This window comes from Vicugna pacos, chromosome 8 (genome assembly GCF_048564905.1).
Source record: "Vicugna pacos chromosome 8, VicPac4, whole genome shotgun sequence".
Classification (NCBI taxonomy): domain Eukaryota; kingdom Metazoa; phylum Chordata; class Mammalia; order Artiodactyla; family Camelidae; genus Vicugna; species Vicugna pacos.
In genome coordinates, this window is record NC_132994.1 from 67,448,235 (window position 1) to 67,466,599 (window position 18,365).

The following is an 18,365-nucleotide window of genomic DNA, read 5'->3' on the forward strand; positions in this document are numbered from 1 at the left end:
AACAAAATGCATATATTCGTATTATACAGATATAATAAGGCTCAAGGAAACAAAAGGTTATATGGTTAGAATGCATGTTATATAAAATATTTAGACTTGTAATAAATAACTCCCTTATTTACAGTACACCTCCTTTCACAAGAGACTTGAAGTCTCATGTAGACTTGAGACAACTCTGGTAGAAAATGTGCAAATATGGAGAAAAGGGAGAATGCCCCATAAGGCAACTAATATATAATAAAAGTTGGAATTTGAAGTCTTTTTACAGTATGTATCAAGTGGTATTAATTTTTCCTATAAAAGCTCTTTTCTGGGTTTCTCAAGGTTGTCTTGATATTTGAAAGACAAATTAAATTTGTTCTGCATTGTCCCCAATCGTATATTGAATAGATGAGAGATACTGAGATATAGATGTTAATACAATTTAAGGGAAGACTTGCAATTATGTCCAGAAAATCCTGCGTTCAAAATTGAGATAATAATTCTCCTTAATGAAACTTGAGAAAGAGTAATAGAAAAGAAAAACATCAAATTTCAGTTAAAAATATACAGTTGAAGCACAAAGCTCAAATTCCTACTTCATAGAATGATTACAATTTTTATAAAACAGAATGAAAAACAAATACTGTTTCTGGAGAAGGGCAAAAATAACTGAGTTGCTCTCTGACGACAATTCTAGAAGAAAAGTCACATGGCCAGTCCATTTGTCTATACATTTAAGTCCTAGCTAGTTGACAAAATATGCTGAGTTTAAAAGGATAATAATGTTATTATTAAAGTATTATTAAAGTTGTTTTGTTTTTTAAATTGTGCCATTTAAAAATCACTCAGATTATTTTAGATGATGTTATTGTCTTAGTTTGAGCTGCTATAACAAAATACCATAAACTGAGTGGCTTATAAACAACAGAAATTACTTCTCATAGTTCTGGAAGCTGGAGGTCTGAAATCATGGTGCCAGCATGGTCAGGCTCTGGTAAGGGCCTCCTTCTGGGTTGCAGACTGTCAGACTGTGGTCTTTTCATTGTACCCTCACGTAGCAGAAAGAGAGCTAGGGAGTTCTCTGGGATTTCCTTTAAAAGAACAATAATCCCATTCATGAAGTCTCCACCCACATGACCTAACTACCTCCCAAACACCCCATCTTCTAACACCATCCCACTGTGGGTTAGAATTTCAATGTATGAATTTAGTGGGGGGACACAGCATTCAGTCCCTAGCATTTATGAAATCTGCTAATGATTTTTCAATTCAATTAAAACGTTAACATGTACATAGACGTGTATATTTAACACATAGAGCAGGAAGGAGGGAGTCCACAATGTAGTGACTGAGCCTGCCCTCAGGAAAACTATGGTAGAATACATAAAGCTGGGAGAATAAATAAAGTATGCAAAGTAGGACGCATGCATACAGAAGATGACAGAATCAGCATTCTCAAAGATGGTGTTAGATTTGAATCTTGAACTAGAACTAATTAAATGTAATTTAAAAAAAATTTTTTAAAAGCCTATAGTGTTACACTCAGATCCTTCTAAAACAACCATAAATTTATAGGACAGGAAAAACATGACTCACCAGGAATAAAAGGTAAGTCCCTGTGGTCAAAAATAAGTGTATCCAGCTTTTAAAATTTCAGCACCTGGTCCAAATTAGATCATTAATAAATATTTGTTGAACGGACTTGTTCATGTTTAAGAAATTTTGCCAATAGTAGACCTAAGGAGATTCAAGACAGCAATGTAACTTCAAAAATAAAAAGTGAAAGGGCCTTCAAAATCCTAGGTTGGCAGAAAGAGGAAGTTTATAATCTTGCACAATGTTTATTGGTCAGGCCATCCTTAAAACACTGTTTTAGGAGCAGATAGGCAAACTATAATGTGACTAGAAAAGAGGCCACACTCCTGAAAAAACTCAAAACTATATCTTGTAAGAAACAGCCTAAGGAAGCTAATGCTTAACTTGAAGAAGAGATTGTTCAGTTATTTTCAAATATACGAAGCATAATCATAATGAGTTATCATTTATTAAGTAAGTACAATTGCATTGTGTCTCATTTAATCCTGCTAAATGTCATATGAGATATTATCCTCTTTTATCCACTGATGAGAAAACTCTCAGTCAGGTAAAGTAACGTATCTTAATTCCTACAGCTAAAAAGTTTAAGAAGTTACAAATCTAAGGCTGGCAATATGATTTGACTTCAAGGCCAGGGCTTATTATACTGTGCTGATTTGTCTTACACTCCAAGTAAACTTAGCCTGGTTCTGTCCTCAGAGATGGAATAATGGCAGAGAGATTTTGGCTCAATGTGAGTGAATTAATATTAGTTCATAGAAGAATATGTGCTGAGGTATTTTTATTAGTCTTTAGGAGATCTCTGTAATATTTTATTGCTGAAATCATACCCTTTAATATATAAGAGTAAAAATGATACTGAACATTGGCCAAATAACCTATGACTAGCAGGGTTTGCTGGTGTTATTTATTTTCAAGACAAATGATAAAAATAATATTGGAATTAAATGTTCTTCCCAAGCTCTCTACCTCAGCCTTGTCCCTGCTCCCCAAAAGTATAACTTTCTACAACCATTTGGGGCTGTTTAATGATAACGTTTATTGTTAGGAGATACACACATAGGCAAATATACCCATGTATAGATATGGGGATTACTTCAGAATTAGTGTTAACTTTACCAAAACAAAAACAAACAAAAAAAAACCACCTTACTCCTAATTGATTTATAAAATAGAAGAAGCATTTATGGATTTAAAAGTGTGTTATCAAATTTTAAGACGTATCAATATTCCTCAACTTTGTGTGAGCCATTCCAGTTCCAGATGTCGATGCAGTTTCTCCTGGAATTTCTACACTAGAAAACAAAGAAATGAGGCAAATGTTTGGTTTTCACAATCTTCTACTGAGAAGCACGTGTAGGAAGTTTGAAGATAAAAATCAATAATTAGTAATTCCAAACCTTTGAGATTTAAATATGGAGTGTCACCATTATCTTTCTTTGACTTTCCTGAATACCACAACTCCCAGGTTTCTGTGCACAATTCTTATACCTCTTCCTCATCAGGATAGAAATCAGATGCAAATAAAGCTTCTACTCTAAGAGAAATGAGGAATATGGAATAAAGGGTTTCCTCTATAAAAGTTTGTTTCTCATTTCTTTTTCAGAGAAGGAATCACTCTTGTTTCAGGCAGGTTTGAAGAATTGGAAATCCTCATTTAGCAATAAGAAACACAAGGTTACCTTTTTTTTTTTTTTGGAAGGTAAAAGGAGGATTTTCTTCTTTTTGAAGAAGAGGATTTTGTGTACCCTACCCCAAATGATTGCTTAAGCAGTAAGGACGGAAGAGCACTGGGGGGTAGGCTTGTCAAGGCTGCATCAGGCCAATGTCTTTCCCGTCATGTTACACTGAGAAAACGGCGCTGGAAAAACAGTGCTGTCAGCCCCCTTTCTTATGCTTTACAGCAGCCAAAAACTAACTCTCTGTTTGTCTCACTCCCCACCCCTTCCTGGTTCTGCCCCTCCTTAAAACTGTTGGCACAGACGAGTGCGGAGTAGGGAGACCAACTCGTTGGATCGCTTTGCGCAAAATCCACTTCGTTCTCCTCCCGCCGCTCCAGCCTCCGGATCCTCACAGCCCTCCCTCCCTTCCCCACAGCGATGTGGGGTTCGGGATGGGTCTGTGTACTTCTAAGGTGGGAGGGGGCTACAAGCAGAGGATAATGTCAGAAGCTTAGCTCTTTCCTTCTGCCTGACGCTCCTCTCTGGCTCCGCCAGTGCTGGTCTCTGTAAGAAATAGCAGGGACCGTGGCAGCGGCGAGAGGAAGCGGCGGAGGCGCGTGGAACCTGAAAAGTCCGGGTGCTCGCGGTTACCTCACAACGTGGTCCCAGCCGGCCGTCAGCACCATGGACAGCAGCGCCGTGCCCGCGAACGCCGGCAACTGCACTGATCCTTTTACGCGCTCTGCAAGTTGCTCCCCAGCACCTAGCCCCAGCTCCTGGGTCAACTTCTCCCACTTAGAAGGCAACCTGTCCGACCCATGCGGTCCGAACCGCACCGAGCTGGGCGGGAGCGACAGCCTGTGCCCTCCGACTGGCAGTCCTTCCATGATCACGGCCATCACCATCATGGCCCTCTACTCCATCGTGTGCGTGGTGGGTCTCTTCGGAAACTTCCTGGTCATGTATGTGATTGTCAGGTAAGGAAGGCGCCAGGGCTCCGAGCGGAGATTTCGGCGGAGGATAGCGGCATAAACGGGCATCTGAGCCCCCAGGCAGTGTTTGGCGGGAGGATGAGTGAAGGGAGGTAAACAGGGGAGAATGTGGAAGTGCCGGTAGAGAGAGTGGTTGCTGTTTGAGTACGAAAAGCCTACTTTTCAATTCTTCCCTCCGTTGATAAAGAAAGGCTTCAAAATTTCAGAAACAGAGAAGTTGCCTTGGTAAAAGCCGTAAAGCTCTGGCAAAAAAAAAAAAAAAAAGAAAAAAAGAAAAAGAAAAAGAAAAAGAAAAAAAATGCTCTATCTTACAGCTTGCTCATACTGAGCCAAGAGGGCTCTTGGGCAGTGTCCCACAGTCCCTTCCTTAGGAGCTGTGGAAACAATAATTTGTGAATAATAGAAAAGAAATTCCAGCTATTTTATCCCTAATTGGGGGGAGGAGGGGAAAATTTCCCTCTCAGTTCTTTTCAGAGATGAACTTGGCAACTTTCCTACTCCTGCTGATTCCAGAGTTTTTGCTGCACCACTGTCCCATCCCTCCTCTTCCCTGATCATAGTAGCCCTTACCCTACTCTTTCTTCTCTCCTGAGGCCACATTCATAGAGGAAGTTTTCCTGGTGTCTTTCCACAGTAAATAGTGTTGCTTTGCTGTAACAAACATAATAGCTGTGTTGCATAGACGAGTTTGTAGTTGACAACTTGCAGACTTGCTTAGGGGAGTTACAAACTGAATCAAGAATAGGTAGGGTGGTTCAGAACTGCAGGACATGACTGTTTTTCAATGCCTCCAAAAGTTGGAACCAGTTAGATGTGACCAAAGGTAGCATAATTCTGGATTATAAACTAATACATTAGAAGTTGTAATGGTTGCTCTGGAAAAAATAAAGTGTCTCTATCCAGTAAAATTATTTCAAAGAGTTTGTGGTCCACTTTTTATTTGCCCAGATGTCCCAGATTTATCTGGCAAAGAGTGTGCAAACTTTCAATATTAATTGAGACTGATGTAGATTGTGTTAGTGTTGATATGTATATTCAAATCCTACGTGTTAATATGGAATACTATATTTTCACTTTTGTTAAAGTAGGTAATTATTTTAAAGTTTTTAAATGGCTCCTGATTTAGGATTTTCTTCCCAGTAAGTGCTCTATGTAAGTAGTGAACATGGCATTTTCATATTTAGCTATGATATTGGCTTCATCTATTCAGCAAGTATTGCAGGTTTCAGTGGAGCTCTTTAATCATTTAACAATCATTTTCTCCATTATGCTTTCATTAACAAGGTGCAGCAAGTGGCCCGTAATTGATTCTTCCTACTTATATGTCTGATTTCTTTAATTAATGATTGTCAAAAAGTAAAACCAATTTTCCTGACCATTTGATGAGGAATAAGATAAGCAGTGTCTCTGAGAAAAGAGCACCATCTATTGAGAAGAAGGCTAATAACAGAAGGAAAAACCTGGAGGAGAATCAATGGAAGAACTGATTTTTAAAAACATTTAGTTCATGAAGTTCAATACGAAGGTTCATATCAAAGATCAAAACTGTCTCATTTTGCATTTACGATAGTAAAAAATCATTAAAGGCCTGACTCATAATGGGAAAATATGTTTTTCATTTCACCTAAGAAAATTCATAGAATTGTAAGCTTATAGGACTACAAGGGAACTCAGAGCTTATCTATGCTAAGTGAGTAAACTGTGGCACAGAAAATATAAATGATTTCTCCAAGGACAGATAGTTCATTAGTTCAGTATCACTGAATTGCTCTTAGCCAATACAATTTTCTGTTCATTAGAGTAGCAAATCATGATTTGAGTTAATTTAACTAAAAGATTGCCAGAGTAGGTTTAGTTAATAATGTGGAAATAATAAATTAATCCAAATTTGTGTCTGGAATCCTTGACAATAAAGGATGAAGAGAATTACCAAAGCATCTAGAAATCCTGCCATCTCAAGCATAATCTTTCATGCCCTTTTATTGCTTTTCTTGGTATTTTTCTTCCTCATTTTCCTCCCCTTTAGTTAATTCTTTTCTATAAAGAAAGAGCCACTAGACAGGAACTGGCTGTGAAATAAGCAGATTGGTTTTATTCTAGTGTTTAAGAGATTGCTGGTTGCAGTTCATCTTAGAAGCATTACCTCTGACCTTTTGATGACTGGAAAAGGATGATGACATTGTCTCTTACTGACAACATGATATTATGCTTTACTTTTCTGTACTGAAATTCTAAAATAAAAATGCAGTACAGTTTGAAAGATTCCCCCAAACACCCACCTGTAGCAAATTGGGTGTTTAATTTCAAGGTCAGGTCATCCTCTGGAAATGTGAAACAGAAAAATAGATACACCTCAGTGACCAGTGAAGTGATGAGGAAAGCCTCTGGGGACGGAAGACAATATATCTATTTAGCTGAGAATATTTAACTGGACTGTGGTGTTTTCACTACAAAATGATCAGTTGAAGGATATTTTTGCTCTTGTTAAAAAGGATGAGTGTAATGCTGCATCTGTCAAAGTATTGAGGTGAAATGCTTACTTCCTGCTATTATTTAAAACTCTGCAAATAACCAGATTAAGATAGTATTTATTAGACTTTCTTAATACATTGAGTGGATCATGAAGCTCAGATGACTATGGCAACAAAAACAACAAAAAAATAATGAGTAATACAGATGCCATGAACGAGCAAAGATTTTCTGTCCTGTATCTTGACTCCATCAACATCATACTTCATCAACAATGTTATTAAATAAATAGTAAAAATTAAGTAACATTCTTACGTGGTGCTGTTCTAAGGAGCATGTAGGAGGAAAAGAGATACTGTCACATGATCTAAAGATTTAAAATCCAGATGTTAAATGATAGATTATTGTAACTTTTCATCATCTGAAAGCTTTTTTGGTTTAAAGATAAAAACTGCTTGCAGGATAACTACACTATAAAAATTACCACAAATATTCTGGAAGATACGGTGATGAAAATATCATAAAATATGACAATTATTTAAAATGGGATGATAGTATATTATTGTTAAGAATGTTTTAAAGAAAAAAATGAATCAAAATAATACACAAAGTTATACCCACCAGGAATGTTTCATTTGTTGAAAATATTTGACCAAAGTATAGAATTAAACATACTGTAAAAATTGACATAGTCCCAGATGAATTTATTTTGTGAGATTTTTTTCAAAAACAATTTGTCAATGTAGTCACCAACATGGTCTATGCAGATACTGTTAAAAAAAGTATAGGGTTAAAAACTGTGAGATCTCTGTGGGCTGTGTAAACCATCCTTCCAAATAAAGCTCCAGTGAAGGGTGCCAAATTATGTGGCCTTCTTTTTTAAGATTATTTCTTAATTTGATGAGATAAACTGTCAATATGACTAGCTATCAAAGAAGAGCATTTAAATATATGCAAGATATTACTGTCTTTTATTTCACTAAAAAGTATTTCTGATTCTAAAACATGTCTTATGAGATCTATGTATTAAATATTATTAAATACTTGATTCAGGCTTAAAGTACAAAATGATCAATTTCATGCAAGTGTTTTCCCAAGCCAACTAACATTTCCATAATACTTATTTACAATATTCAGAAAATAAATTTTCATCAATTGCTGCAACAAGTATATCTGTTCATGAATATAACCCAGGCATAGTTTCTCCACTTCTAAGAAGGAAATAAAAATAATTAGTTTCTGACTACTCTAAAATGTCATTCAAAAGATAAATGCTGACAGTATTCACTTTGGCATTTTGTATGCCTTGAAGGAAATTTACACATAAAAGTTGAAAAGATTTCTTCTTCTAGTATTCCACTTTCACTATTAATCGAAATCAAATTGTTTTAATCAGCAGGAAAGGATAAACTCATTTTAATAAATAGTATAAAACAATACAGCATTTTAAAATATACTAATGATAAATATGAAGACTGAATGTTGTGTGAAATTTTAAGATATGAGAATGTCATATCTTTAGCCCTCACAAAATTTAACGTATATTTAACTGAGATAATGATTTAGGACAGTTAGTATCTAAAAATGTTTTTCAATGTAGACACTTACTTCAAGAACTTGGAAGACAAGATGTAAAGCAGATCAAAGAAGATCTGTTTCTGATTAATCGTGTGTTGGGGCCCAAGAGCACAGCTCAACTGCTACCCTTAGCCCCCCTCCATTGCTGTCCTCAAGGCACCTACATGGAATTTCTAGGGCTCCTAGATGGTGTGATGTTTTAACACAGTGGTCTCCATGCTGCTTCAGACTCTTCTTGAATCCCACCTCCAGCACAACTTTGACATCAGTGATTGGTATGGCACTCAGTTTCGCCAAGACAGAACTTGGTAACACTTCGCCTTAGCTGCGTCTATATCCCTCGCTTCTGCCCTAGCCCTGGATCTCCTCTGACTGCATTGCCCTCCGCAGGAATCAGCCTCGCACTCACATGTGAGGAAGTGTGAGGAAGTTGTCACCCCTGAAACAAACTTTGGCTGGGGAAATGGGAGCCCATGGACAAGAGGTCCCTTCTTCTTCCCTCTCCCTTTGGGTGCATAGTTCTGCACAGACCACAAGGCACATTGGAAGATCTGGGCCACACTGTGATCAGTTCAAAAATATGCTTGCTTTCCCTCATTTCCTGTTTTCCTCTTTTACTTCCCCACTTCTGTTCCCTTAAATCACTTTCCAAAATGATTCACCTTCACACTAGCTCTTGTCTCAAACACTGCAAAGCTCATCATTCCAGTTATTTTATAACTGGCTACTATATGTTGGCACAGTAAAATCTGATAAAAAGGTAGAGCTTTACAGACTCATTGAGTATAAGATTTTCCCCCAAATTAGAAATTCTTAACAAAAATTCTAAGCAGCCCCAATCAGAACAACCAAGACAGTTCATAAGCTAAACTTTTGCTTTCATTTTTCTCCCCTGCCTCAGAATTCAGAAAAGGCTTCAGTACATTTTGCTTTAACAGATAAGGAGTAGGCAACAGCCATGTATAGAATTCAGTTTATTTCTTGAGTTCAAGGTGATGGTAGCAGTAGCATCTCTGACGTGTACGGGATGTAGAACTTCCAGTGCCTTATAAAAAGTTATCTAAAACAAAAACAACCAGCCCGTTCCCCACTGATTACATGTTATGTAATAGCTGTGAGAATGCTTATAATAACCAAGCTCAAGAATACTTCAGGGTCCTCAAAATTGAGCTCAAGAAACAGACACAAGAATGTCATGTACGAGAAATATCATTTAATGAGTTTGCCATAGCAACTCCTTTCCTTAGCCATCCTCTCTGGTGTCAGGCCACCTTATTTCCTTCCCCACCAGTTTCTCAGGCTGAGGGTCCTTGAATCAGGATATAAATTCAAAATGGAAGAGTAGCATTGAAGAGAAGCCTTGCCTTGGCTCAGGATCCCAAGTGCCAATCATGGCTTCAAACTTCAAACCGTTTGGTGCCTCACTGCCCTCATCTGCAAAATGTGTGAATTAGACAAAAAATCTAGGTCTTGGTAACTTCCAACTTGGTAATGTTCTATGGTAACTTCAAGGACTGTTTCTTCATAATTTTTCTAGCTCTACTATCTGGAGAAAAAAACTAGTCATCTATCAATTTAAACAATCTTGGTTCCAATTCCATCCCACCCTCTTGGATTCTAAATGAGCTCAAATGGACTCTGTGAGAGAGAAAATGCTCTCTGAGCTGCAGATGTTGCAGTGGTCAATTAAGGCAATGAGTAAAACCGAAAGTCACAGTCAGCCTTTATTCACTTGCTGGGAGAGTAGAAGCAAAAGATTAAATAGGAAAAGGTTCTGGCTCCTCAGTGTTCCATTTCTCCCCCACAGAAAGGCACCAGGTCACATGTATGAGCATAGATGTGGAGGAGTGAAAAGGGGGAAGTCATCTCGCTGCATGGGAAGCCCCAAACAAAAGGATCCTGCTGTTTTATGGAGCTAAGGGCCAGGGCTAAGGAGAGAGGAAGGGCTCGGAGGAGGAAAGTACAGAGTCAGAGTGAGCAGAGTTTCTTCAACAACCCCAAATAAGAAGGTCTCAGCAGAGACTTGGGAAGAGCCTTGCCAAGTGCTCCTCAATAAAGACGCCTCCAGATGGAGGTGGTTGGGCTAAGGATGCATAGACACCCAAAAGCACGGCTGGTGAAGGTGGAGGAGAGAGATGGGTCCTTGCCCACAACACCCTCCAGACTGTATACTACGTGTGGTGGGAGGGGAGATTCTCCCCAAGAGGCCTTCCAAGTGAAGCCTGCGTGACTGTCTAAGGTTGGGTCCCAAAGGATTCTGACCTGGACCTGTTTTCTCAGATGCAGATTGAGCTTAAACCCTGATATCTCACTTCTCTCTCTCTTTCTCTCTCTCTCTCACTTTTTCTTTAATTGATGGAGAAATTACTTTAATATTTATTTACCTTCAGAAATTAATCATAAGCTGGATGTTGCATTCCAAAACTGATCAGGGAGAGACACGTTCCACCAAATGTAATCAAGTGAACCTTCGTAAGCCAATGGGCAGGGCATGTAGGGCTCCTACACATGATGGAGCGTAGGATGGATTCCATCGAACGAGAGAGATCATTCTATTCTGGGTATCAGTTTCTGTCCAGGCAAGAGTATTATCAAGCACAGTTTGCTTTTTAACTCAATCATGTGTTAGCTTAGCAGTTGCATGTAAATAGGTATGCTAAAGTGATTCAAATAGTAACCCATCCAGATTTACTCACAAGTATTAGTGTAATTTAAATTAATCTTCGAATAAATTAAACCAGCTTGATCCATTCACTGCTAGTTATGTTCTGTGGACTCACTTTCCCCACTGAATTAGAGAAGACTAAAGCTTGGCTTCTAGGGGAAAAACAGGGGTACGTGCCTGTGAGCCTCCAATCACAAGATATTCATCAACTAGTCAATACATTATGTTCTGTTAATGTATGTTTCTTTTTAAAGGCATCTTATGTAATATATATTGTCAGTTCATTAACTCTGAACTCATGATCAACAGCACGACACTAAACAGTACTTCAGCACTACACCGGGGGCCATTTTAAATAGTGAAATCACGAACAACAAAAAAATCAAATGCTAAAAATGTGGCACTAAATAGACCTCAGAGAGGAGACATTTACAGTCTGAGAGCTGAAATGGGAAAACAGAGTGTTGCTTTGTCTGACTTCAGCTGGGAGCCCACCCATCAGGGCAACTCAAATTTTTCTCCACTCCACCCATGTCTATGAAAGACCACAAAAGCCCATGGATACAGATTTTAGGCTTACAAGTAAATTTTAGCAAATGAGCATGTTTGCAAATACAGAATTTGTGAATAATGAGGGTCTACTGCACATGCAATGTTCTTCAAGGAAATATTTTTAAAACAGCTGAAGAAGAAAGTCAGCAAGCTATGTTCCATACTAAATATAATGGTGAGTTCACGACATGAAAACAAGTTTTATATTTTTACTATTGCTTATCAAAATCAGAAGACATAGCTTAAAAACAAAATGAATTTCCATATGATTCAATCATCCGTCTGTCATGAGATACCTAGATATGGTGCGCGGATTTAAAAACATAACATGATCTGTTTCACTTTGCATATTGCAATAAAATTCTCAAAGTTAAATCCATTCCCTTATATTTCTAAAAATAGAAGTTTAAATAGAATTGAGATTATGTACTAATCCCAAGTGAATGTCAGGATTATACTTACAATTTAGGACTTAGTTCAGTTGTCTGAGGTCTTATGCTTTTATGGCTGGTGAGGCTCTAAACTCCAGAAAGAAAACTTTCACCTAATAAATAGTATGTAACTGCACTATAGCCATATGATCAAAAATACCACTTGCTACTTTTACTCAAAAAACTTGGAAATAATTTTTAAGCCACAAAAATTCTTACACTAGCTTTCAATAAGAAACTAAACAGTCTATAATTTACACACCTGGCTCCAGGTGTGTAAGTTAGCCTGGTCCCTCCACACAGAGAAGGGTGAGAAGACACAAATAAAGTAGGCATGCAGTCTGGACCCTAAAAACCTATTTTATACCAAGATGTTTTTATGAGCCAATGTAAAGTTTGGATTTAAATGATTCCAAGGTAAGAATCTCACCTCACTGTAATGTATTCGGATATACATACAACTCACACCTATTAGATGAAGAAGGGTCACCTCTCAGTCTTGACCAGGGGGTGACAAATGTTCCTTGTAAAGGGACAGAAAGTAAATATTTTAGACTTTTCTATCACATGGTCTCTGTCACAACTATTCTCTCTACCATTGTAGCCCAGAAGTAGCCACAGGTGACATGTAAATAAATGGACATGACTATGTTCCAATAAAACTTTACGTAGACACTGAAATTTGAATTTCCATGTAATTTTCCCATGCTTCGAAACATTCTTTTTCTTTTCATTTTTTTCAATCATTTAGAAGTGTAAAACTACCTATAAACTTATTTTTGTTTTATGATTATTCTAACTGTGAAGCTATAAAAGCCAAACATGTAAAAACTTAGCCCCTTAAATATTTCTTATTAAAAATAATTTTAAAAATTGATTTTCTAATTAGCATTTTTAAAATAATTTTGCCTGATCTTTTAGGTGATTCTTATAAAAACCCATGCATTTGATTATCAGGAAAATAATCATGACATATGTTCTTTTGTTTACTCATTTTACAAAAATGAAATGATCCTTCATTCAGTACAAAAAAATGCTAACCCTCTTTTTGGTTTACTAGATTATATAATGCAAATTATTCCATAATAAGTGTTACCAAATTAATTCCTTGTAATAGCCTCAGATTAAAAACAACCAAGCTAATTATTATATAGATTTTTTTTAAAAAATTGAAATACAAATTAAAGTGTAAAACCATTCTTAGTTGACAGGGCCTATAAAAAGCAGCTGGGGGCCAGATTTGGCCCATAAGCTGTCATTTGCCAAACTTTGGTACAGTTGTGCTAGATAAAATTTATATTCTTGCAGTGATCATAAAAAAATAACTTATCTTCTTTGCCAAATTTGATTGCATGTTCTTGTTTACTAGATGGAGACAAGGCATTCTGTAAAAAATAATCTAGAACCAACTTGAAGTATTTTTCCAACATGAGAAAATATCAATACAAAAATGAAGTTTAACGCAAATCAGAAAAGCAGTCATAGGTTTTTATGACAGAGGATAACGCTTTTCGGAAACTGATGTTGCCAGTGGATTAAAATAGTAATCATACAGGATCATCTCCATTTCAGCCCAGGTGCCATCTTCATCCTCTAACTCCTCACTTGACCCAGACAATCCACAAAATTCATTGCCACCCTTAGCCAGTGATTAGAGACTACGTGCTTAGAAAAGAGCTCTTCTGAAAAAGTTCCCTCTATTTGATGTGCTTTATGGTTCTCTTAACTCAGTGCCATTTTCCAGGCTTTCTCACAGTATTTTCATCTTCGATCACCAGGAAAAACTGAAACTGCCTTCTGTAAATTCATATTAACTTCTTAGCAAATATAAAAATCTGTCCTCAAAGACACCTATGCCTGAGCACTCCCCCACCCCCAGGCACCCAGAAGATTGGCAGCTTCACTTCCCTCCACCTTTCTTTAGGCCCTTTGAAGCACAAAAGCTCATTGCTTGGATTATTTTTCCTCTTCTTCCTGACTTACGTAACTTGCTCACTTTTAAAAAATGTATTTTCTGCGGTTCTCATCAGTCACTTTGAAAAATGTTACTACTCTAAGTTCTAAAACTTAGACTGTCCAGCTGGATGAAGAGGACCAGGGTGAGCCTAGCTGTTTTGTAGTATTTGTAATCCCTCGACTTCTTGCACATGGTTTTGCTCAATGATTTTCTAAAATTCCCTGAACTCTCCTCCCTGTCTGATTTCACATTTTTAATTCAGTCCCCCTCTGTATCCATATGACTGCTTCTTTGATCAGTTGTGCTTAGAGCAAGCTTTCTCGCATCTATAGGAATTCTTTAGATAAGTCAGTTGGCCACCAGGTACAAGTTGGCCAGGAGAGTCAAGTTAGGGAGAGTTTTAACTGGATGATAAATAGTCCAACTGAAGAATGCTCCAGTTCCCAGACTCCCTTAGGTGAGATTTGGGCCTATATTCTAGCAAGAAACCCAGACAGGATAAAATGAATAACAAAATTTGGGTTTCCTTCCAATTTACTCATAGAACCTCAGAGCTATTGCATAAATCCTTGCAACACACTTAGACACAGAGAAGGAGAAAACCTCCCAGATCTTCCACTGCAATGGTTCTCAATCCTGGCTGCACATTAGAATCACTTGGGAAGACTGAAAAGAACAGAAAAGAAAGGAAAAGAAAAGAAAAGAGAAGAGACGAGACGAGACGAGACAAGAAGAGAAGAGAAGAGAAGAGAAGAGAAGAGAAGAGAAGAGAAGAGAAGAGAAGAGAAGAGAAAAGAAGAGAAAAGAAGAGAAAAGAAGAGAAAAGAAGAGAAAAGAAAAAAGAAAGCCCACTTCCACGTAAGGCTAACTAAATTAGAACCTCCGGGTGTAGCTCCTGGGCATAGGCAGGTCTAAAAGCTCCCCTGGTGAGCCCAATGTGCAAGTCAAGATTGAGGCGCACAAATCTGGACCAACCTGTCGATTTCATGGATGAGAAAACAGTCGTGTTTAGCAAGGAGGTTTAAGAGCTTTGTCTGTATGTTTCATTTCTCTGAACTTTGAGAAGCTGTTTATAGGATAAACCATAAATTAAATTACCTCCCAGAAAAGCTAAAGTTCAGGTCAGTTTTACTGGCCGGCCGGCTCCCTTCATAGCAGGCTTACTGGTGTGGAAGCAGTGCCAACCCTGGAACAAGAAGACTCTTGTTTGAATCTCTGCCCCTTATTAATTACCAGAGTCATATAACCTCCCTGAATCTCCTTAGTTAACTTTACTAAAGGAATAATAATCACATTCAATTTCACATGGATTTTTAGGTCCAAATTAGATAAGATATATGGAAATGAGTGATAAATTCTAAAAGTGCTTTAGAAAGTAAGGAAGTTTGTTATTTGCTTCCCTCCTACTCGGACTTTCTCTTCCCTCCTACAGGGCTCACACCACCGGCACATGGGATCTCAGCATTCACCTAGTGTTCTCGCTTTTCCATAGGTCAATCATATTATCCATTATAACACTTTGAAATACAGTTTATCCTTTTGGAATCGCTGTTTCTGCAGAGACAAGCAAGGCATTGCATGAGTGTCACTGCTGTCATTCTTCGATTCACTCCAGTGCACTGGATCATTCCAATATCATTTTGTTGGCAGCCATGATGATACGAAGAGAATTCCGAGGACAGACAACTGCAATTTACTTGGCTCCCTATTGATAAGTATTTATATATTATCCAATATATTTAATGGAGAAAAAAGACACAAACCAATTATTTTTGAAAACTTTGAAAATTGCTATTTTTAAGCTTAAATGTTTCACTTTTAAACTGGTGTTATAGTCAAAGCATCTGAAGCAGAATCTAAGTCTAAACACTGACTTATGTAATGAAATTCCTTTTTACTCAGCAGAGTAATTTACTTGAATTAGAATAAATAACTTACGATAGTGGTGTCCTCTGAACACTAGCTTAGGAAATTTAGACATTTAAAACACCATCCCTGTAAAAAGTCCTGGCTTCTGTTATACGTCTGACTCACTAATGACAGTAAAATTGGTCAGAAAGATGGAGCTCTTCATGGAGGAGGCATTAATGATGGTACAGTGAGTCTGCGTGAATGTCTATTCTTAACACCTTCATAATGGATTTTTCCAGGACTTGCAAAGCAATGCCTGCCAGCTTTTTAAATCAGAGTAGCAAACTCTCTAAAGCAAGCACAAGATAGGAAATAACACCCTTGAGGCTTACAGTGTCCCCGAGAACTAAGTGCACTCCAAACACAGGAACTGTGGAGAACAAGACCAATGAAAGAAAAGGCCTTCTTTGCTTCCGAGCTTTTTTTTCACTGAAATACTGGGTTCAGTGCCAGTGAAAGGTTAAGCATTTTGTGGGGGAGTATTAAATGTTAATTGAAAAATGCTGCTGGCAGTATAACCTGAACATCAGAACCTGACTGTGCCTGCCAAGAAGAACAAGAGGAATTATTATCAACATTATAATTTCATACTTACTCAGCCCCCATCAGCTCTGAAAAGGAAACCACATGGGCTGAATGAGATTAAATGTGAGCATGCTTCTGGTGATGTTGGTGATCCAGGGCCACTGAAAAAAGACATCCTCTTAAAAGCAGTGTTCATTGAGAGCCTTTAAATAGTCTTTCCTTCTGATGACAAAAGGAAGTTTATTTAACTACTCTGCAAAATAAAACATGTATTTAAAGAGTAAAGATAATGTCTTAAAACTGTACAGGGCTTTAATTTTTTCCTTACATGGATTAATTTGATTCTCATAAAAATTTGTGTGAGCATAGGCAGGGAAAACATTGTTAACGAAGCTAGTACTAAAGAAGATGAAACGAAAGCTCATTTATTTATCTGTTATGTTTGTTAGACAGTATGTAAAAAGCACTCTCCCAGAAGCTCCAAAAATACCAGTAAGCAAAACAGACCAGTCTTACCTTTCCCCAAGAGCACAGTCTAGTGGAGAAGAAAATTAAACTATTTCACCAGTTGATAAATAGAGTCCTGCATACGTTGGACCCAGAGAAAGAAAATCTCAAGAATCATTGCTCTAGGACATTCATCAGTGTGTCACTGACCAAAACAACGGGCAATTTCCTTCTGAATTCCCCGTCACATAAACACAGGTAGCAGAAAGCTCCAGTTCGAGGTTGGACCCAAAACTTCTGTTCCTTAAAATTACTATGCATTTTGTGGAGTTGAGGATACACGTATCAAGGGAGAAATCAACACCCTCTTTTGAAAAAGGATTATAGCTCGGAGAAAAAATGGACGTTTCCTGCCTATAAGCAAATACGTCACTTTTCCACAAAAGGCACTGGAACACGGGTACACAAGTCAATGCCACAAAGCAGATATTAATACACAGAATTCATGCCAATGATAATTTCCACCAAAGAGTACTACTCTCTCAACACTTCAGAAATTCAACAATAACAGCATATGAATGAATTATTAACATGCCCATTAACACGCCTAATACACACTTGCTTTAATTACCTTTTAAAACATATTTTATATAAAGATACAGGTCCTTTACCATATCAAAAATTTTTCTCTAACTCTGGAACAATGGTAGAAACCATGCTGAGATCGTCTGTCCACATGGTTGTTTGAAGTTAAGTTGATATTTGAAACATAATATATTGGTCAACATTCTAGTTAAAATAGATGAAGATGCGTATTTTAACTGGTCAGAACGTTGTGGGGGAGGGAGATAATTCATCAAGGAAAATGGCTGTGGTTTTGGAACAATCACAGGTTATGATGCATCAGTTATCTTTAGCACACATGAGACAACATGCTTAAAAAGTTAGTTACAAGCAAAACAAAAGTAATACTTTTATCAGTATAAATATTTAATCTGTGTCTTGTCAGAGAACAGTGCCTCATTAAATTTGAAACTCACCATCATCATCATCTTAACTAACATTTTTTGGAAGTTACTACACATTACACCCCATACCAATAATCCTTAAACATATTACTTTTAAAGTTTTTCATCTTTATCCCAACCATTTAAGGAAAATACCAATATTTTCCATATTTGACAGATAAATCAATAGAACTCAGAAAATTTAAGCAATAACCCAAATTCATCCAGCTAATAAATTGTAGGGCTAAGATCTGACTCAAGATCTGTAAAGACCTAAAACTTAAGATCTTTTAAAACTGCTATGTTTAATTGCACCAAGGCAAGATTTTCAAGCCAGTTATTGAGGCTTCATTAGGGTGGCTGGTTAGACTATTACCTTTCCTTACATATCATACTTCCCAGAATGTTCCCTACTTCACAACCTGTTCTTGACTTTTTCTTTGTTGATAGGCTGTGCTCCCACTGAAATGAGAATAAAGAAAATAGGAAAGGTGTCTTTCTGCAGGTCAAAATCTGGAGTGTTTCCTTGATATTATGCTGTGACATTTGGAATTGAACTTATGTCTCTGGGCAAACTGCATTCAGGTCTCTA

General features: G+C 37.4%; 1 protein-coding gene across 2 annotated transcripts in view; it reads left to right on the plus strand.

Annotated features, from left to right (window-relative positions):
* The first annotated feature begins 3,561 nt into the window (after window positions 1-3,561).
* The window catches only part of OPRM1 (opioid receptor mu 1), a 31,298-nt gene continuing 16,494 nt past the window's right edge, over window positions 3,562-18,365 (plus strand). The window contains exons 1-2 of one of the 2 annotated variants that reach the window (XM_072966077.1): window positions 3,562-3,685; window positions 3,788-4,216. In XM_072966077.1, the coding sequence (XP_072822178.1) occupies window positions 3,924-4,216 (293 nt within the window). In that variant the 5' untranslated portion in view covers window positions 3,562-3,685; window positions 3,788-3,923. Of the gene's footprint in view, window positions 3,686-3,774; window positions 4,217-18,365 lie in introns of those variants that run through there. The other variant, XM_006197712.3, reaches the window with a different exon arrangement.